This window comes from Ornithorhynchus anatinus, chromosome 2 (genome assembly GCF_004115215.2).
Source record: "Ornithorhynchus anatinus isolate Pmale09 chromosome 2, mOrnAna1.pri.v4, whole genome shotgun sequence".
NCBI lineage: Eukaryota > Metazoa > Chordata > Mammalia > Monotremata > Ornithorhynchidae > Ornithorhynchus > Ornithorhynchus anatinus.
This window is the reverse complement of record NC_041729.1, coordinates 24,422,280-24,443,534: the sequence shown is the minus strand read 5'-3', so window position 1 is coordinate 24,443,534 and position 21,255 is coordinate 24,422,280. Positions and strand designations below refer to the sequence as shown.

Sequence of the window (21,255 nt, the reverse complement as noted above, 5' to 3'; positions counted from 1 at the left end):
GCCTGCGCTGTCGGAGGCCCGCTGGTCTCAAGGTTAAGGAGGCACGGGGCCCCAGGGCCGCTGGAGGACAGCAGCTGGGCAAATAGAACGGGGGCGCGCCTAAAGCTAAGTGAAAGGGGAGAGAAAGTAGCCCAGTTCCCTTTCCGCCCTTGCCATTGTGCAAAGAACTATTTGAGGTCTGGCCTGTCCCCATGGCTTCAAACTCCCAACTAGAAAATTGAAGCTCAGGGGCCACCTCCCCCCTGGGGCCCCTGGGCATTGGATTATAAGAGGTGCCTGGCCCAGGGATGCCCTTCGAGGTGCTAGGGAGAGAGTGCTTTTGTCCGAGGGCCTTCAGGTTGACCTATTAACCCCATGACCTTACCTTAGGGGACCCCGGACCCAGGGTGTTTGGGAAGAGCAAAGGATTGGCCCCAGACCCTTTCCCCTGGGTAGCTGAGTCTTGGAGAGAATCTTCCTCCCAGCGGTGTCCACAAGGAAGCTGAGGCCTGGTCCCATCCTGTGGCTCCAAGCAGGAACACCACTCTGCTTGGGACATCTTCCGCTGCTGGCACCTTCCTGAGCTCTTGATTCTTTCCCCGAGGACCACCGAGACCCTGTCCAAACCCCTCACCCTCGGCCACTCCTTTGGGAGACGGAGGAAATTGAGCCCGGCTTGAGGCTAGCTTGGATGCTCAGCCTCCGGAGCAAGAGGCGAGCAGAGCCGAGGTAGAGCGAGGGGTCACCGGGCCTCGGGGGTGGACAGACTGCTGTGGACCAGGAAACCAGACTGCTGCAGGAAGCAGAGGGGGCACCGGGCCTCGGTGGTGGACAGGGTGGCTTAGGCCAGGGAACTAGCCAGGAAACTAGGCTGCTGTGCGGTGCAGAGAAGAGGCTCTCCTCCAGCTCCGTCCAAGAGCAAGCGATCCAAACAGGAATTCCCCCTCTGACCACTAACCCTGTGTCCTCACTCCCTCCTGTCCGGTCTTCTGAATGGTTTCCATTTGGCCTTAGGGCAGGGGTAGCTAGTGTGTCCCTCCCTGTGCCTTCACTGCCTTCTGATCGCCCCTTCCTACCGGGAAGAGACCGGAAACGGGCCAGCAGCAGAAGGGACCAGCTCAACCTGCTGACCCTTCCTGCAGCTCCCCCACCCTCCGGGCCGCCCCCCCGTCCCCCTTCTCCCCCCCTTGCCAACAGACGCAGTGGGGCCAGTTTCACGGACTGTTGTCTTTATTTTATTTTTTTACAAAAGGCCTTCATGTCATCATCGGTCTTACAAAACCCAAGTCCTCGCCTCTGGGGACGAGCAGCTCTTTCCCAGAAGAATTGGGAAAGATTCTCATATAAATATTTTCCTCAAAAAAAAAAAAGTCCTTAAAGCTTTTTCTTTCCAGTTTCTTTTGTTCCTTCACTTCCGGGGTCCCCAAGATGGGGGTTCAGCCCCCTCTGGGGATCACCCCTTCTGGGCGCTGCCTTGACTCCTCCCCCAGGAACCAGCCTGGAGGGAGCGGCCCCTCGGGACAAGGTCCCTGAGATGCCAGCACCCAGAGACTTCCCAAGGGCACCAAGGGTTCTCTCTGTCCCTCCGGGGTCGGCGAACTCGGTCTGTCGACAGACACAGCTGGGGGCGTCGGGGTGGGAGGCGGGGAGGGACCTTGCCCCGGGACTCGGCCCCTTGAGAGATTGCACATTGCGTGGCGAGGGGCTGGGGGTGGGGGCCGGGTTCTCACCGAGGGCACCGCCAGGCCCCGGGTCCCCCGCCGGGACTAGGCGTTCAGAAGTAGGAGGGCTTGGCGACGGGGGGGCCGTTGTTGTTGCTGGCGTAGCGCATGAGTGGGACCTCGCACTCGGAGCCCCCCGGCAGGGTCCCGCCCCCCTCGGGCAGCGGGGCGCCGCCCCCGCCGCCGGGTGAGTCGGCGTCCTCTAACCGGGCCTTGACCCCCTCCAGTTCAAGCGGCCCGGCCTCCAGTCCCGGACCGGACCCGCCGCACCCCTTGTCCCGGCCCCGCCGCCGCAGGCAGTAGGCAGTGCCCGCCGCGGCCAGCGCGCCCAGGAGCAGGGCGGCCAGGGCGGGCACGATCATGAGCGGCAGGTCCCCCTCCTTGGTCTGCGTGACGGGCGCGTGGTTGGACTGAGAAGGCGGCGGGGTGCGGGCCTCCCCGCAGGCCTCCTCAGGGGAGCGACCGCCGAGTGGCCCGACGCAGATGGAGTAGGTGGCGTTGGGGCGCAGCTGCGTCACGGTGTACTCGGCGAGCGAGGCAGGCAGGCTGAGGGTCACGGGCCGCTTGTCCGGGCCCGACAGGTTGCGGTAGGTCAGCCGGATGCCCTTGAGCTGGGCTTTGGTCCGGATGTAGCTCTGCAGCCCCACCCGCAGGGAGGTGGGGCTCACCCCCTGGATGCTGAGCCGGGGCGGACGGGCCAGAGCCTGGGTGGGCCCGGGTAGGGTGGGTCGCCCGCCCTCACAGTACAGGCCCGAGAAGCCCTCGGGGCACAGGCACTCCAGGTGGTGCTGGGCATTCACCTGGCAGGTGCCCCCGTTGAGGCAGGTGTGTGGCGGGCACGGCGGCAGCTGGGGGCCAGGGTCACCCGCCGGGGCGGTGGTCGGGGTCAGGCTGGGGCTGGGCCCCCGGGGCGGCAGGGTGGGGGCCCAGGTGCCGGGATCCACCGGGGGCGGACTGGTGGGGGGCCGGGCCGGCCGGAGGGTGGCGGGCCGGGGCGGCGGGGCCGTGGCGGGGGCGGCGGTGGTGGCCGGGCAGCCGAAGTCGGCGTAGTCCAGCTGCTGCAGGAGCTTGCCCGCGTTCTTCGGGGGGAAGTGGCAGCGCGTCTCTTCCGGGTGGCGCAGCTGGACCCGGCCCTCGTGCGCCCATTGGCCGAACCAACTCAGCTGGCACACGCAGTTAAAAGGGTTGCGGGCGGCCGAGACCACCCGGAGGCGGGGGAAGAGGCCGAAGAAGTCCCGGGGGAAGCCCTGCAGGCTCAGGTTGCTGAGGTCCAGCTCCTGCAGGTTGACCAGACCGTCCAGGTCCCCGGGCAGCAGCTGGGTGATGCGCGTGTTGCCCGCCAGGCTGAGGCGGGTGAGTCCCCGCAGCTCACGCAGGACCGGGGGCACCCGCTCCAGCCGGTTATCAGAGACGTTGAGCTCGTGCAGGTTGCGCAGGCCCCGGAAGAGCTCCTCGTCCAGCCGGCTCAGCCCCAGCCCCGCCAGCTTCAGCGACTCGACGTTGCCCAGCCCGAAGGTGGCCGCCGGCTCCAGGGCCGCGATGCGGTTGTGGCTGAGGTCCAGCAGCAGGAGGCGGGGCAGGCGCAGGGCGGGGAGGGTCCGCAGCTGGTTGTCCTGCAGCTTGAGCTCCAGGAGGCTCTCGAGCGTGTCGAAGGCCTGCGGGTGGATGTGGCGGAGGCGGTTGCGGTCCAGGTAGAGCCGCTCCAGCAGCCTGAGCCCCCGGAAGGTCCCGTTGGTGATCTCCTGCAGCCGGTTGGCAGACAGGTCCAGGTTGCTGAGGTTGGCCAGCGGCTGAAAGACCCCGTCCTCGAGCTCGGCGATCTTGTTCTGGGACAGGTCTAGGAGCTGCAGGGCCGAGAGGCCGGCGAAGCTGCCCGGCGCCAGGGCCGTGATGCCGTTCTCGAAGACGTACAGGCCGGCCGTGTCCGGGGGCACGTCATCCGGCACCGTGGCGCCCTTGCGGGCGATGCAGAAGACGGTCTGAGGCTGGTTGCATTGGCAGCCGGCTGGGCAGGCCTGCGCCCGGGGTCCCGGGGAGAGGAGGAGGAGCAGCAGCAGCAACAGGGGCGGCGGGAGCCGTGGCGGAGGGGATGGCGCAGGTGGCCCCATGGTCCGGTGGGGCGGGGGCTCGGGCTGGACCCTGGGAGAGAGCAGAAGGGAGAATTGTTAATACAATCACCCGTCCTATCCGACCTAGATTACTGCATCAGTCTCCTTGCTGACCGCCCAACCTCCTGCCTCTCCCCACTCCAGTCCATTCTGCTGCCCGAATCATTTTTCTAAAAAAAAGTTCAGGCCATGTCATCCCACTCCTCAAAATAATAATAATGTTGGTATTTGTTAAGCGCTTACTATTTGCACAGCACTGTTCTAAGCGCTGGGGTAGATACAGGGTAATGAGGTTGTCCCACGGGAGGCTCACAGTTTTCATCCCCATTTTGCGGATGAGGTAACTGAGGCCCGGAGCAGTTAAGACACTTGCCCATAGTCACACAGCTGACAAGTGGCAGAGCCGGGATTCGAACCCATGACCTCTGACTCCCAGGCTCTTTCCACTGAGCTACGCTACTTATCCTAAGACTCCAGTGGTTGCTCTTCCACCTCCGCATCAAACAAAAACTCCTCACCATTGGCTTTAAAGTATTCCATCACCTTGCCCCCTCCTGCCTCACCTCGCTACTCTCCTCCTTCAGCCCAGACCGCACGGTTCACTCCTCTAATGCTGATCTTCTCACTGTGCCTCGATCTCACCTATCTCGCCGCCGAACCTTTTGCCTATGTCCTGTCTCTGGACTGGAATGCCCTCTCTCCTCAAATCTGACATGCTCGGAATGAGAGGCAGCTGTCATTGAGCCCTGGGACCAGAGAATCCTTGGGTAGAATGTATCTGTGAGTGCAGGCCTTTTCTTCGCCCTACCTGGGGACTCTCCGCTTGATTGCAACAGAACAGAGAGAGATAGAGACGGATGCACGAGCTTTGGGTCAGGCCGGGATCGCCTCATTCTGCCAAGGAGGCTTGGCCCTTGGGCAGCCGTGCTTAGATAGCAATCAACCGATAAGTGGTATTTACTGAGCACTTACTATGTACAGAGCACTGTACTAAGCACTTGAGAGAGTACAGTACAACAGTAGAACACAACTCTTGGGACCCAGACTCTCGCTTCAAAGCTCACTACCTTTCCTCCCTGCACCCTCTCTAATCGCAGTCCCCAGCTCGGCTAGGAGATGCTCAAGACCGAGCTAGGTCCCAGTCGATCGATCGATCGTATTTATTGAGCAGAGGAGTGCAGTACAGCATCCCAGGAACTAAGGCTCCTTGTCCTGATCCCGGTTCTGCCACTTGTCTGCTGTGTGGCCTTAGGAAAGTCAGTTCACTTCCCTGTGCCTCAGTTACCTCATCTGTAAAATGGGGATTGAGACTGTGAGCCACATGTGGGGTAGGGACTGTGTCCAACCCAATTTGCTTATACCACCCCACCACTTAGTACAGCACCTGGCACACAGTAAGTACTTAACAAATACCATTATTATTATTATTATTATTAAAGCTACATTCTACCCCATCTCCTCATTTCTACCATCCCCTCTCCCCCCACAGCATTCCTGGGTCTGCTCCCAGAAGGAACAGAACTGGGCAAGGAGAGACTCCCACCCTTGTTTTCTTCATTCCCCAGAGGGGACCTCTATGGGTCGGGGGTTCACTCGAAGCAGGGAAGGGGTTCTGGCTTGGTGGTCTTCTTCTTCCCAGAGAGGGGCGGCTCCTGCCTCTCCCGGCTGCCCGCTGTGTGCATCTGCAAGAAGCCAGGTGAACAAGCAGCCCTGGGCCCCAACAGCCCGGCACGGCTGATTCTCCTTCCTGACCAGGGAAAGGCGAGGGCTGGAAGACTTCACGCGGAAACTATGGGGATTGGGGTTTTTCCACTTGTTAAGTCAGCAACCTGCCCAAGAAGGGAGCTGCTGAACCTCCCGGGATGCGGTTGCCAAACCAGCCACCTCAGGCTAATGCTTTCCAGTAGGCAGGGGGAACTCAAGAAGGAGCTGGCTTCCCCTCTTCCAGCTCCCTCCCCGGTCTTGTCCCCTGCTGAAGGGGGTGCAGGAAGGGGGCAGCCAGGGAGGAGCGGGGGGAGGAGAAGAGGAGGAGGAGGAGGTGTGGGTGGGGGAACAAGTTTCCCCTCTTCCTCTGACTCCGCTGAGCTGAAAGAGCAAAACTAGATCTCAGACAGAAGCTCCTCCGGGCTCTTGTTCTGTAGCAGAGTCGTAGCTCGGGGGTGATTCTCTGCTTTGCCAACTCCACACTGTAGCTCCTGGACAACAGGCTGCCCCTAGCTGAGAAATTGGCCAGGTGGATGAGTTAGTCTGGGGCAGCCCCATAGGGGCTGTCTGTCAGAGAGAGAGAAGAGAGGGAGATTTTTTCCCCATCATGGGGTGTAGTTGTCAGCCTGACTGTATCCATCCCTCTGCTTTCGGCTCCATCCCTTTGCCTCTCTGAGTCTCGGTGCTGTCAGAACAGCATGCCCTTCGAGGGGTCATTGGTGAAGGCCAAATGGTCATCCCTGGCTCCAGGGATGGAGAGAAAGGGCCCAGCTGCCTGTGGGCTGGTGAGGGATTGGCCAGGGACCTCAGAGGTGACTTGGCCAAGAGGTTATAAGAGAGGGGTCCTTGCCTCCTTGGCCTTTTGGCTGGGTCTCAATGCTCCATTTCTTTTCATCTCAAAGGCCAGGGCCCCCTATCTTAAGTTCAAGCCCTTCACGTGACTTCACTCTGGGGAGTCACACACCCCTTTTCCAGGAAAGAGAAATGACTTCAGCCACGTCCTTCCGTCCCCTAGCCAGGAGAGGCGTAGCCCTTTGACCACTCTGGGGTCGGGACGAGTCCTGGAACCTGCCCCGCTGCTGGGTTCAGGGCTGACAGCGCAGACTGCTAATGCTGCTGGCCTGGAAAGTGGGCTCCCTCAGACAAGGCCCGGGCCAAACCAAATTCCTTCCTTTCCACGACCTCCAGGCTTAACCCTGTACCAACCACAACTCTGGGATTTGGTGCCTGTGTTGGCCTGGACCAGGTTCTCAGGGGAGAAAAAGATGGAGGTTAGGAAACTCCAGTTCTCCCCCACGTCCCGGCAGGAATGGGCTGGTGGCGGGACCCCAGGGAGACGCTTCCAGCCGGGGAAGACCTGGCATCTGTCCAGCCTAGTCAGTCAATCAGTCAATCCCCGACTAAGCTCCACTCTTCCTCATCTCCCTCTCCCTTTTGTGTCACCCTGACTTGCTCCCTTTGCTCTTTCCCCCTCCCAGCACCGCAACACTTATGTACATATCTGTAATTTTATTTATTTGTAGTGATGTCTCCCTCCCTCCCTCTAGACTATAAGCTCGTTGTGGGGAGGGAATGTCACAGTTTATTGTTGTGCTGTACTTTCCCAAGTGCTTAGTACGCTGCTCTGCACACAGTAAGCACTCAATAAATGACTGAGTGAAAGAATGAATTTACTGAGTGCTTATTGTGTGCAGAGCACTGCACTAAGCACTTGGGTTATTACAGTATAGCAATATAGCAGACACATTCCCTGCCCACAGTGAGTTTACAGTCTATAGGCGAGCTAGGAGATACACCCTGGCTTACTTGGGTCTGTGGCTGACGAGGGACCCAACTGGGCCTCAGATTTTTTCAGCTCTGGGTCGGTGCAAGGGGCAGCCCCTGATACCTCCTGCTTTGAGGATGGTCAGTTGGGCTGCAGTTTAGAGATTCTGTGTTAGTGGGATAGGGGAGAGCATAGGATAAGATGTCCCTTTCCCCTCATGACATCTAGTCAGAGTCGGGTTCTTGGAAAAAGGACCAGGCGGTGCTGAGGTCGCTCTCTGTTCCACAGTTCCCATGCACCAGCCCGCACCCGTTTCCTTGCCTTTGGGGAGGGATTGGAGTTGTTTGGGATTCTGGACCTATTTCCTCCAGCTTCTCCCCTATTTGTCACTTTTGAAAAAATTCACTGGGAATTAGCAAACCTATGCCCCTGGACTCTGCCAACCCCCAAATCTACACATCTCTCCCCCAAAGTACAGTGAGTTCTTGGGCAGAATGACCCGACCCCTCCATCATCTCAGCCTTACTCGGGCTGCGGTGGCATTAGTCCTGGCCCCAGTACCTCCTTCCATTCCTCCACCACACCACACCAGAAGATTCGGAAGGGTTGCAGGAATTCACCGCTTGACTTAGACTTTCTCTACCATCTCTCCGCCCTGGTGGCTCTGCCCATTGCCAGCCTAGGGGTCTCAGACTCCAATCAATGGGAGGTGGGAGTTGGTGAGATGGGGGCGGGGCGGGGTCGCCTTTCCCACTGAGGGCCAGCCTAGATCCCAGGAGCTGTGCTGTTCGCCACTTCTGGAGCACCATCTGGGCAGAGCACTGGAGCCCCAGAAGTGGTGAGCGGGAGAGTCCAGGGCTGAAAGTTCAAGCTCCAGAAGGGACTCATGGGCTGAGGGTGGCAGGCCAATCTTGAAGGGATTCAGTAGATTGGGCAGAAAAGGGAGCCTAGGGCTCCAACTTTCTGCCCCTGGTCCATGATTATAATAATTGCGGTATTTGTTAAGTGCATATTTATTAATCATAATTATTGAGCACTTACTCTATGCAAAACACTGTACTAAGCACCTGGGAGAGTACAATATAAAATCAGACACATTCCCTACCCACAACGAGCTCACAGTCTATTATATGCCAGGCACGGTACCTCAAGCAAATCGGGTTGGACACCGTCCCTGTCCTACGAGGGGCTCACGGTCTCTGTCCCCAGTTTACAGATGAGGTAACTGAGGCACTGAAAAGTGAACTGATTTGCCCACGATCACACAGGAGACAAGTATTGAAGCGGAGATTAGAACCCATGACCTTCTCACTTCCAGGCCCATACTCTATCCACTACCCCATGCTGCTTCTCTACTGTGCCGATCAATCAATAGCATTCATCGAGTGCTTACTATATTCCAGCGCTTGGGAGAGAACCATAAAATAGAGTTGTTAGACCCCAGCCCTGCTCTCACAGGGATGACAACCTAGTGCCCTCCCCTTCTCTGGCCTGTCCAGCTGGAGTCTGTAAACTCCTTGAGGGCAGGGAATATGTTTATAGTTATATTGTACTCGCCCAAGCGCTTAGTACAGTGCTCTGCTCACAGTAAGAGCTCAATGAGCTGGAATTCAGAGGAACGAGTGCTTTCACCTCCTCCAAGAGGCCTTCCCAGACTGAGCTACCCCTTTCCCTCTGCTCCCTCTCTGCCCCACCTCCTCCCTCTGCTCCCTTCCCCTTCCCCCCCTTCACCTCCCCTCAGCTAAGCCCCCTTTCCCTCTGCATCTCCCCCTCTCCCTTCCCCTCCCCTCAGCACTGTGCTCATTTGTATATATTTTCATTACCCTATTTATTTTGTTAATGAGGTGTCCATCCCCTTCATTCTTTTTGTCGTGATTATGCTCTTGTTTTTGTCCGTCTGTCTCCCCCGATTAGACTGTGAGCCCGTCATTGGGCAGGGATTGTCTCTATCTGTTGTCGAATTGTACATTCTAAGCGCTTAGTATAGTGCTCTGCACATAGTAAGCGCTCAATAAATACTATTGAATGAATGAATATGACTGAATGAAAAGCCAAAGGAGAACCGAGGCCTGTTCTGTCCGGCTCCCAGAGAGCTCTCTGGAAACGCGGGCTTCCTGGCCTGGGGAAGGAGCTGTGGATTAACAGCTCATTGGTCTTTCAGCCTTTTTAATTGGAAAAGTAATTAAGCGTCCCCAGTTGGGGGGACTACCTGAGGATCTGTACATGAGAGACAGGTAATAAGCTTAGGAATGTGCAGTTGGGGGAGGGCAAGAGCTCGAGGGGTAAGGTGGCAGAGAGAGGAGAAGGGTAGCAAGGGAAGTGGGCAAAGAGACCTGCTGAGGTGAGGGCCAGGCAGGGGGGCCCCTGCTCTCCCCCCCTCTTGAGCCAAGGCTATACTTCCCTGCCCCCCCCAATCCAAGCTCCTACCCAACAGAGGTTGGGCAACCCTGGACTGGCACGGCTCGGGAGTTCGGGGCTTCTCTCATTGAATGGGCTAGAGGTAGACCAGTGGCTAACGTCCACAGATCAGCAGGCCTGACTTTGGCCGTGACTCACACTCCTCCACGCTGCTTCCTGGGGGTCCCCGCCATCCAGAGGTGGAGGGGGAGGCAAGTTGGATGGAGCGGGAACAGGGACGAGGCTAAACTGCCCCTCACCCACCCTGCAGCCCCTGCCGCCCACCCGTCTCTCTGAACCCTGCTGCCTCGGTGATAGATAACCCAGTGCACTGAGGTAATGAGAGCCATCTGGGGGGTGGAGGTGCTGACAGGCTGGGGGAAGGGCTGGCTGCTGGGTTTGGGGGCGTTGGGTGGAGTCAGCTCACTTTTTCCCCTCCAGCCTGTCACGGAAAGAAAGCAGAGAGGCTATGGGTGACTCTTCCTCTCCCCCACAGCCTGTGCTGTTCACCCTCAGGCTCCTAGGCAGGGATAGGCAGGGCCCACCCCTCTACAACCCTGAGCTAGTGAGGGGGGCCCCCTTCCAGGTCCTTCCTAGGTGCCGAGCTCCTTGGCCCAGAGGACATTTGGGAAAGCCTGTCCTGCTCTTCTTGGGCCTCCCGAATATCCTCTTTTCCTCCAGAATGGGCTCTCCAGCTTTTCTGGTCAAAGGGGTGGAATTACAGTGCACATGCAGGGTGGTAGCTAGGGATTGTGTGCATGTGTGTGTGCACATGAGCATGAAATGTGTGCACACGCACAGGGTAGATGCTCTGGGGAGTGTGTATGTGTATGCGCTTGCGCACTTGGGAGAGTGCTGTGTTTACAGTGAGTCAGGCAAAGCCCTGGAGCTCTTGATATCTGATACTCTAACCTGAGGTCATCTGGGTTCAGAGTGGGGGCTGGAGTATAGTAAACCCCCTTCCCCCACCCCCGTCCCTTTTCTCCTCCTCAGTGGGGGAAGGCGAAGGAAGTCTTGTGGTATGACTGCTTTTGTGGAACGGACTCAGCCGTGGACATAGCATAGCTCTTCATTTCCTCTTGCCACCACCCACTCCCCCCCAACCACAATCTTGGGAGAACCACAGCCCCCAGACTCTGGCTTTGCATCTGGTGGGAATCAACCGTGGTGAGGCTTGCGAGAGTTGCAACCTTTATTCACCCCTCCCACAGCCACACAGAACTTATGTACATATCCATAATTTATTTATCTGTGTCAATGTCTATCTTCCCCTCTAGACCTTAAGCTCCTTTTTTTTAATGGTATTTGTTAAGCATGTACTATGTGTCAGGCACTGTACTAAGCACTGGAGTAGATACAAGTTAATCATGTTGGACACAGTCCTTGTCCCACACTGGGCTCACAATCTTAATCCCCATTTTACAGATGAGGTAACTGAGATGCAGAAAAGTTAAGTGACTTGCCCAAGGTCACCAGGAGACAAGTGCCGGAGCTGGTTGTAGAACCCAGATCCCCTGACTCCCAGGCCCATCCTCCTTGTGGGTAGAGAATGTGTCTACCATCTCTTTTATGTTGTACTCTCCAAATCGCTTAGTACAGTACTCTGCACCTAGTAAGTACACAGTAAATATGATAGATTGTGAGGGTGGACAGATATGTTTGGGAGCAGTAGGGTGAGATGTGCCAGAGATTGGAGACAGGGTTGGCGGGGGCGGTCATGACCCAGAGAATCTTAAGCCTGATCTTATCCTCCTCCCTACTTCTGAAGCCCAGTGGGGAGTGGAAGACTTGGGGGAGGGATTCCTTGGGACTCAGACCAATAGTAAGAGAAAAAATACAGACCCCCTACACACACTCAGCCACCCCATAAACCTAATGTCTTTGAAAACATTCTGTAGAATCCGTGCGTTTAACAGGGTCTCTCTGATTGATTGTATTGTCTTTACCCCATGCTTAACATAGTGCTTGGCATTAAGTAAATGCTTAAATACCATTATTATGATTAATGGGCCCTAATGAGATCTGCCTCATTGACTAAACTGATAGGAGGAGAGCATCAGGTTGAAGTCAGACAGCCGGTGTTTTCCTGTAAGATTCCCCCATTAGGGGTAACTTGGTGGGGGGTGGGGGAGTGCAGAGTATCAGTAACAGTGACCGCTCCAGACGGGACCAGAGCGGGCTGGCAATTCTGAGCTGATCCAGAACCCCAACAGTCTGTCAGGGCTCTAGGGCTGCCCTGGGGGTGACTGGCGCCTGGGCAGAGCCAGGGCCAGGGGCAGAAGAGCCTGAAAAGTTCCTTGTTGTTAGAATGATTTTTAGATTGGGATCTGAATATCTAGTATCTACCCCAGTGCTCAGCACAGCGCTTGGCACCAATTAGACACGTAGCTATGAATGGGCCTGTGATGGCAGGCTGCAGGCTGGCCTGGTAGTATGTGACTTCAGAAAGTGGCATCCCCCTTGGCCCTTGCTGGATTTAGGTTCAAAAAGTTATTTTCATTTAAGACGGTCCTTTTCAAAAAGAAACCCTGCCCCCTGCAGTGGGGGCCAGACACCCAGAGAACCACTGGTGCCCCAGATCCAGAAAATACCAAGGGGTGGCCCAGGGCCTTGCCCAAACCCCAGGGCTATTAAGGAAAACCTAGTCGGTTTTCCCTTCCTAGCTAGTGCCCAGTGGGAGTGTGTATGCAGAAACTAATGCTTGGTCTGGGGAAGGGAACTTAGGACGTGGATTCGTTTGGCTCGGAATTGTCCTGGGTGTGCCCCCATCCTGGGGAGGGGGTGGAGGGTCCTGTCCAGGGGGTGGACTCCAGATGGCCAGAAGGGAGGGGAGTCGTCAGTGACGCATAGTGACACCCAGCTGAACCAGTGGGGCTGGGCGTGTGTGAGCTGCCCTCTAGCCGGCCACTCCAGCCCGCTGACCTCAGGGTCCAGATGGGCCTGGGGTGGGTGGGAGGGGGCGGGGATGAGTAACTGAGTGTCTCACCCCTGCCAGCCACACACACCCCTGCACAGGGGGCCTGGGGAAGAGACTGCGTCTGTCTGGAGAGGAGCCCTGTTTGGAAAGGGGATGGGCTGCTCTGCTGACCTCCCGACTCCTCTTTCCCCTCTTCCCCTTCAACCTTCTGGCCTAAGAGAGCTCAATTTTCTGGCTAGGAGAGCTCAGAAGGGAAGTGCTGAGGGGTTGTGCTGACTGAGCCTTTCCTGGGCCTCCGCACCCCCTCATCATGGGGAGCTGCCTGAGGCCTGGACATTGGCTTGCCACTGGCACCACTAGAGCCCTGTGGACTAGTGACCACCTGCCAGCCTCTTGCAGGCAGGCAGCCCCAATGCCTAGGCTTGGGTCTGCCTGCCAGGTTCCTCGCTGGCCTGGCCCTGCCTGGGCCCCACCTCCTGTTGGCCCAGGACAGGGTACCTTCCTTGCCCAACACATGCTGGGGGCCTGAGGGCTGGGTGGGGTACAGAGGCAGGTGTTAATTGTAATAATAATAATAATAATGTTGGTATTTGTTAAGCACTTACTATGTGCAGAGCACTGTTCTAAACTCTGGGGTAGATATAGGGTAATCAGGGTGTCCCACATGAGACTCACAGTCTTAATCCCCATTTTACAGATGAGGTAACTGAGGCCCAGAGAAGTTAAGTGACTTGCCCACAGTCACACAGCTGACAAGTGTACATTCCCAAGCACTTGGGTCTGTACTCCGCACACAGTAAGCACTCAGTAAATGACGATTGATTGATTGATTGATCGAAGCTCACTGTGCCAAGTTCTGCCCTTCTCATTCCCTAGAAGCAGTAGAGGGCCCTAGACCCCCAGGGATGATGCCCGACACCGGGCGGGAAGGGCTCAGCCCCCAAGCTGCTGGACCTGGTTCCAGCGGGGGGAGGACCAGGCACTAGGAGAAGTCCTGCCCCCTTAAGAGCCGTCAGTCTCCCTCGACAGCCCGGGACCTGGTCCCAACTCCCACCCTACAGGGGACGGGGTTCCGCAGAGGCAGGGCCAAAGCCTCAGCCTGAGCAACGAGCAAGCAATCTTTTTGGCAGGCCCCATCCTTGAGCGTGTGTGGAAGCAGGTGGGGCGGGGTGCCAGAGACAGCACCTGTCAAGTCTGACCTGATGCCAGACAGACAACTTCCCGGCCCAAGAAGGAGGCAGACGTGCTCCCGGCCTCACCGGTTCTCACCGCCTCCTGGGCTGAACAGCCCAATGTCCAAGCCTCTGAGCACAGTGACACAGTGGGAGCAGCACCTGGGCTCCTCGATCCTGCCTCATTTTGACCTCCATGCCAACCCTTTCCCCAAATGCCCACCTTCACCAACCCCCGGTCTCCTGCCTCTGCTTCAGGCCTTCCACTGTTCTCCAGGGGGTTCCCTTCAGCTCTCTTTCTGGGTTTCTCTACCCTCTTCTCTCATTTCTCCTGCCCCGGGGGGCTCTGGAAAAATGATGGAAGATTGGGGCTGCTCTCCCATTCAGAGGGGCTCTGCCCTCAGAACTCAGAGCATCCATCTTTATCTTTATCTGAGGTACAGGAGCGGGTTTGCCGGGGGGCAGTACCACCTCGCATCCCCTCCCTCCTGCGCCCTCTCCCTGGGTGCCACGTGGCTCGGCCGGCGGCGCTGCCGGAGGGTGGCCCCGGCATGCCACGGTGACTCCTCAGCTGCCAAACCCGTCGGGCCAGGGAGGGCGGAGGGTGACTAACTCTGACGGCCGGCCCCGAGCCGGCCCCGAGCAGCCTCCGTGGGGATTCGGACTCCTGACTAGTGGCTGACTATTCTGACCAGCTCGGAGGCCGGGGCCGGGAGGGGCTGTCGCAGCCACCCTGGGGCTCTTCCTGCCTCCAGCTGAACCTGCCCAGCCCCCGGCCCCCAGAGAGGCAGGCGGGCAGAGCCCGCTTTGGAGGCAGTGAGGCGACAACCCTGCCTGGCCTCCACCCTATAGTTAAGGCTTCATTAGAGGTGGAGGGGAAGGGAGGACCTGGGCCCCACCCCCACTCTTGCCCTGCTGAGGCTTAGGGCGCGAGCCCCACAATTAGCCCTGGTCTTGCCGCCGCCCTGTACGTGGAGTCACGAGGTGATGATCTTTCCAAAGTCGGGAGAAAGACCTGGGCTGGGCGAGGGACTCCCTCCAGACCCCGCCGTGCCAGGGGTCTTACCTGACCCAAAGAGGGGCCGAGGCGCAGCTGGTCACCCCTCTCTGGAAGACCACACATTCAGTCTGTGTCTCCTGGGCCTGAGAGGCCGCAAAGCGACCTCCCCCGCGCCCCGCCCAAGCATTCTCAGGGGATGGAAGCTGCCCCCAGAAATTTTCTCCCCGCCGGCTCCCGTTCCCGGCTCTTCAGGGCTCCCTCCAGTGAGTGGTTCAGAAAGCTGGGCACCAACTTTCTGCCCTAAAACTGGCCCTGCACCCTTACCCAGACCTTTTCCCCCTATGGGTTTCCAGCTCTCCCCTGCCCAGGTGCCCTACTTCCCACCCCAATACTTCCTGACCCACTGAGGGTCAGTTTGAGGCTGGAGTGGAATTGCCTGCTGGAAAGAAGGGGGGGACATTTCAGGACCATCCCCCCATCTCCGCCGCTCCTCGGCCCACAGCCCTTTCTGCCTTCCTGCGCCAGCGCCTTCTTTTCTACTTAATTAAATCTCTGGGGCAGCCTCGAAGGAATGTCTTGGGCTTATTGCATTCCCCCCCGGGACTGTCTGCCAGCAGGCCGCCCCTCACCCCCTCCGTTGGACTGCTCCCTCCCCCACACGCTGTTCCCCCTCCCGGCCTCTTAGCTCTGCATCTGGAGGGAACTGCTCAGCGCTTCCCCCACTTCCCCAGGTGCCTGGAATGAGGAAAACAGGGGGCGAACGGCCTGGCCCAGCTTAGGGGGAGAGCAATTTGGCCGTCCCAGGAATGTGGAAGCCGATAAAAGAAAGGAGAGCCCGGCCCCGGGCCCCTGCCCCCTCTCACCTCTCCCCCAGCAGCTCTTCCCAAACATGTGCTCCCCATCACACACACGCACACACCCCACCTCACACCACCCTCAACTCCACACCCGCCCCCACATCACAGGCTGACACACTCTGAACAGGCAGAGTCGTCCTCTTTCACCAGGAACTCGTACAAATTCCGATGTGATGAGGGGAGCTGCTTTTCTTGGCATGGCTGCCCCACTGCCTCCCTGGCTTGTGGAGGTGATTTGAGAACCAGGAGCCATGCTTGGGGCTGAGGGGAGGGCAGCTTCAACACACAGACTCTCTGTGTGTGTGAGTGTGTGTGTGTGTGTGTGTGCGCGTGTGTGCTTGCTAGGAACCCCAGTGGTTTCAGCTGGCAGGCTTTGAAGAGGACCTGGCATGAGGTTACTCTCCTCAGCTCAGCGTGGGGCCACTCACTAGGTAGGGGAGGGCAGGTGTGCCAGCATGGAACCAAGGTCTCGGGGTTCTCAGCCTGCTCGTTCCTTATCAAGCAATCAGTCATATTTATTGAGCGCTCACTATGTGCAGTTCACAGTACTAAGCGCTCATCTGTCTTGCCACCGAACTATCATCCACGTCCTGCCTCTGGCCTGAAACAGCCTCCCTCCTCATATATGACAATTACTCTCTTCCCCCCACCCCAATCAAAGTCTTATTGAGGGCACATCTCCTCCAAGAGGCCTTCCCTGACTAAACACTCGTTTCCTTTTCTTCAGCTCCCTTCTGTGTTGCCCTGACTTGCTCCCTTTGTTCATTCCTATCCCAGCCCAACAGTATTTAAGTACATATCTGTAATTTATTTATTTATATTGATGTCTTTCTCCCCCTTTAGACTGTAAACTCGTGGGCAAAGAATGTGTCTGTTATCTTGCACTCTCCCATTGGCTTAGTACAGTGCTCTGCACACAGTAAGCGCTCAATATGATTGACTGGGAGAGCTGTAACAATATAACCCTGTAACAAGATAACAGAGTCGCTAGACCCGTTCCCTGCCTACAGTGAGCTTACCATCCCACTCCTTTCCAGGAACAGGAGGCGAGATCTCAGATGCTCTTAGTTGGTTGTTTCTGCTCGGCCATTGTCTGTAGTTCCCCCCAGACATCCTCTCCGGTCCCCCCAGGCCTGGGAGCTCTGGACCCCGCCATCCCTGGATCGTCATGGCTGGCCTCGTGGCAGGCAGGATGGGGCTGGACCGAGGCTCCTCTCCTACTTCCTGGGAGAAAGTATGGCCAGACCGCTCTAGGGGCTCGGGCAGGAGGCAGAGCTCACGAGTCCAGGTGGCTAAAACTAAGTCCCTCCCTGGGCCCTTGCCCGAGTGTCAGGGTGGGCACCTGGGATCAAACTGAGTGGGGGGCCTCTTGGTAGACCGTGGCCATGCCCGGGAGGTCCACTCCATCCTTCATGACCGGGGCAGCTGCAAACACCTGGTGGCCAGGGTGCTGATCTCCATACCCCAAGTCAGGGACCGGGATCCAAGAGCTAGGCTGTCCCTTGAGCTTTGGTAGCTTCCAGTTCCACTCTTCGCCTTGGGAGCCCAGCCCAACCGCTGCCCTGGGTCCGTGGGGGCCCCGAGGAAGAGCGGCACCAGGGGAGCCAGCCTGGACCGGGAGAGGTTGGGAGGCGCTCCCGAGGCGGACGGTGACCGGGCTTCCGAGCCCTCGCGTTCCCAAGTCGCGCACTCCCACACGCGCACACACATACACGTGTGTGCCTTTATCCCCCTCTCTCCCAGCCCCTCTGAGATGGATTGCTCCCTGGAGAGAATCCAGCCGGGCTGCTTATTAACAGGGCCCTCTTCCTGCCTCTGACACTCTGTTTACAGACTCTCCAGGGTCCAGCGCACCAAAGGGAGAAGAAAATAAACATCATCAGGAGGACTGAGGCTGCTCCCGGCCCGTCCCCTGACCCCCCTGGGTTCCAGCTAGTCAAGAATCAGCGCCCCCTTCTGGGCCCTGCAAAGGGGCTGTAGGTGCCCACCCCTCCCTCCCATCCAGACGGGTGCAAGTCCCACCTGCTGTGGTGCTTTGGTCTATTCCTCCCAACCCCCCGTACCCATTGCCCCACTAAAAACGTGCCTCTCCTCGGGGTTGGCAAGGGTTGGGGAAGGGCACAGAACAAGTACGGCACCAAGTGACTCGGGCCCTGGTCTGCCCGGGGTCCAGTCCCGTGCCCTGCAAATGGCGGCTGGGGGCCGTCCCGAGGATCCCCGGTGCCTGGGGAGAGCCGGACGCCGGGCCGGCAGCGGAGAGGCCGCTGTCTCACCCCGTTGGGTCTTCAGACCCAAGAGAATGGGGGCTGGGGGCGGAGAGCAGAGCAGAGAGGGTTGGTCAGTCGGCCGGGTAGGTTCAGGCTAGGAGGCAGGGCTGCAGTTGCTCTGGTTAATGATTGGAGGAGGGGGAGGAGGGTATGCCCTGCAGGAGCGGGCATGGCGGGGGCTCCGCGGCCGGGTTACTCTGGTGGCAGTGATAGCAGTGTGATCTTATCGGGGTTTCGGGCTGTGGGGCTCCCGCCATGTGGTTGTGATGGGGACAGGTGATAAGGCTTTGCTCAGGGTCATTAAATTTGTAACCTGGAACCAGTTCCTTTCCCAGAGGCCGGGACTTTGCCTTGCCCAGGTGCCAGGGGGTGGGGGGAGGCTTAGCCCTGAGTACCCCTGCCCTCTGCCCCCTCTGCTACAGGTTTCTGTTTCAGATTTACTCTTAGCAGGCAGGGGGAGCCACATGGCCCAGAGGCAGGAGAGCTCGTGGGGCCTTCAGCTCCTGGAACTGCTTCCAGCTCTGGGAGAAGACCTGAAGCCACAAGTAGGGGCTAGGGGTGTGTGGGAGGGGCACTCTGCTCTCTCTCCGAGGAAGGGCCAAGCCAGGAGATAGAGGAGGAAAGTCGAGTCCCTCTCGGAGCAGTCATTGAATGGTATTTATCGAGCAGGCGGCAGACTGAGCTGTTCTGACCCAGAGAGAGCTGCATCCAGCCGTCCCGAGCAGGGGCACTGGACAGAAGAGCTAATTGCCCCGGCCCATCCTTCCACCACTCTTCCTGGCCATGCTGACGGCACCCTCTCCCCCGTCCTCCTCGGGGACTCCTACTCTGCAATGTCAGGATGGGGACTTGCTCAGAAGTCGGGTGCAAGCACAGACTCCAGGGAGGGTGACAGGGGTGAATTTAGGCCCACTGGGAGCCCACTGGGTGCCCTCTTCTCAGAGACCCTCAGAGCCATTATCTGGCCTGACCCTAGGGAGAGAGATCGACCAAGGAAGCAAGTTGACAGAGTCTCCTCCTGTAACATCAGAACGGACCTTGGTTCCCAGAACCAAAAGTGACCCAAAGACACCATCATAGAGAATGTTTGTCACATATGCCTTTTTTCATGTGTGCGATGTGAGCACACACACACACAGTCCCCGGGGCAGGAACACCGCCGTCAGCCGAGTGTGGGTTAATGACCTGGTGGGGGAAGCTCTACTTTTTAGAAAGGCAGGAGCCTCTAGAGGAAGTCTGGAACTGGAGGCAATGGATTGAGTAGTCTGAAGCACGTAGGTTATGTGCTGGATAAGCAAATGAGAATTAAATGTGATTCTTTGTGTGCATGTGCACATATACAATAAGTGTTGTCTGGGTGTGAATGTGCATTTATAGAGAATATAGAGATGTTTTTATTGGTGTATGTGGAGTATCTGTTTAATGGTGGAGTGGGGGTGATTCATCTCATGTGGGGGGGAGGGTGGCGGGGGGGGGGGGGCGTTCTCAAGTTTCTTGGAGTCCCCCCCTTTCCCAATCGTAGGTGGACAGTAAGTGTACAGAACTCTGCTTCCCCCTCCCCACACATGCACCCCACTCCCTGCTCCCTGGAATCTGAAAGCCCCAGAGCTGGGGGTCCTGTCCCTCCTCCCCCTCTTCCCCCCCACAACCAGCCCAGGCCCCTGTATGGGGTGCCCCGGGTCTGGGCACCCCCTACTCCCCAGCAGGCAGGGAGACTGGCACTCACCAGGGGTTGGTAGCCAAAGGCAGGAAGGCAGAGCTGTGGAGGCTTGGGGGCCCGGGAGTGCTGGCCTCTCAGGCTTGGGGGCCCGGGAGTGCCGGCGTCTCAGGCTTGGGGGCCCGGGGGTGCTGGCGTCTCAGTCCATCCCCGCCGTGGGGCTGGGAGCTGAGTTCTCCGGGGCCCCGACTGGGGTCCTGTGCCACTCACTGTCCCCGTCCCGTCCTCCTCCACCCGGATCCTGTCGGCCCGCCTGCCCGCCCGCCCGGCTGGGCTCTGGAGAGTCAGGCTGGAGGAGCAGGAGGAGGAGGAGGAGGAGGCGGTGGCTGATTGTTGCCTTAAGACCGAGAAGGAGGGAGGAGCCTGGCAGGCGGGGGCAGGCCGAGCTGGGGATTGGTGGCCAGGGCCGCCGCAGAGCATGTGTGTGTGTGTACATGTGTGTGTGTGTGTATGCACACATGTGGGTGTATGGGGGGCGTGGGGATGGGCGACAAGGGGAAGGGCTCTCCGCCGTCCGTTCCACCGGACAGGAGGCTTTCTCGCAGCCCTAGTATGAGTGGAGCAGATCTCTTGTCCCCTCGATTGGCTGACTGACAGCCGCCACCCACCCCTCTGCCCCCATGCCCGGGCCATCCTGCGCCCGTAGCTCGGCAATGCCAACCCGCACCAGGCAGGAGCTACCCCAAGATGAACCTTGGCCCGGCCTGGCCCCTCACAGAGCCCGGGCTCTGCTCTAGGTTGGGCTCTGGGGCAGGGGATGGGGGAGCCTTTCCTTGGCGCCAGTTTCCCCCCACGACATTGCTGGGACAGCCGAAGGGGGAGCCTCCGTTCACCCAAACTTGGGGCCTTGGGTGGGATCCCAAGGAGAAGCAATGTGACTTGGTGGAAAGAACCCAGGCCTGAAAGTCAGAAGACCTGGGTTTTATTTCTGTTACCAGCCCCCGTCCTGCCATTGCCACCTACCTCCACTGCCTCCCTCTGCCACCACCCCATCTGTTGCCACCTCCCCTCCTGCCATGGCCACCCCTTTGCTGCTTCCCCCTCCCCTCGCTGCCACCCCCTCCCATGGTTGCCAACCTCCTCCCCTCGCAGCCGGCAGCCTCAGTGGGCCCACAGCCCAGGCCAAGGCAATTCTCTTGGTTCCGGCACCACCAATTCTAGTCCCAGATCAGCTGGCCTGTCCTTGGCTGTGTCACTGCCAGACCCCTGGGTCTAGAACTCTCAGAATGGCCCCAGCCACCCTCTCCTCCCCTTCTTAGCAAGAGAGGGAGACGCTTCCTCCTGTGGCAAACATCCCCCGCTGTCGGTGGCCCCCTTCCATCTGCAGGGACATGGGAGTGGCCCATCTGACCTCTTTTCCACTAGGTTTTTCAGCACATGAATATGTCCCGAAGAACCTAGAGCAGGTGGGGGGCTAGACCCCCAAATTTCAGGACTGTCCTGTCTCAATTGGTTTGTCTGGTCCCCATAGATTACTGGCACTGTATCTCCATGATCAGAAGAGTGCAAGGGACTAGGGAATGGACCAGAACCTTCAAATCTTTCAGGGAGCCTGTAGCTAGAACAGTCTTGCCTCCCCTCAGTCACAGAAATTGCCTCCATGATCTTCCTCTTGGTGGTTGAGGAGTCATTTATTCATTCATTCAATCAT

General features: G+C 58.4%; 2 protein-coding genes across 2 annotated transcripts in view; one reads left to right on the top strand and one right to left on the bottom strand.

The window, feature by feature from the left end:
* LOC100091485 (coronin-7-like) overlaps positions 1–21,255 on the top strand; it is a 121,227-nt gene that overhangs the window by 75,719 nt on the left and 24,253 nt on the right. The window lies entirely within an intron of this gene.
* Positions 1,188–19,920, bottom strand: VASN (vasorin). Its single transcript, XM_029054033.2, has 2 exons — positions 19,614–19,920; positions 1,188–3,839 (listed from the first exon to the last, which is right to left on the bottom strand). The coding sequence occupies exon 2, from the start codon at positions 3,806–3,808 to the stop codon at positions 1,754–1,756; it is 2,055 nt and encodes a 684-aa protein (XP_028909866.1). The 5' UTR covers positions 3,809–3,839; positions 19,614–19,920; the 3' UTR covers positions 1,188–1,753.

What these genes read in the sequence shown, in the direction of transcription:
- VASN (XM_029054033.2), bottom strand. Translation starts at nt 3,808, where the DNA reads ATGGGGCCACCTGCGCCATCCCCTCCGCCACGGCTCCCGCCGCCCCTG.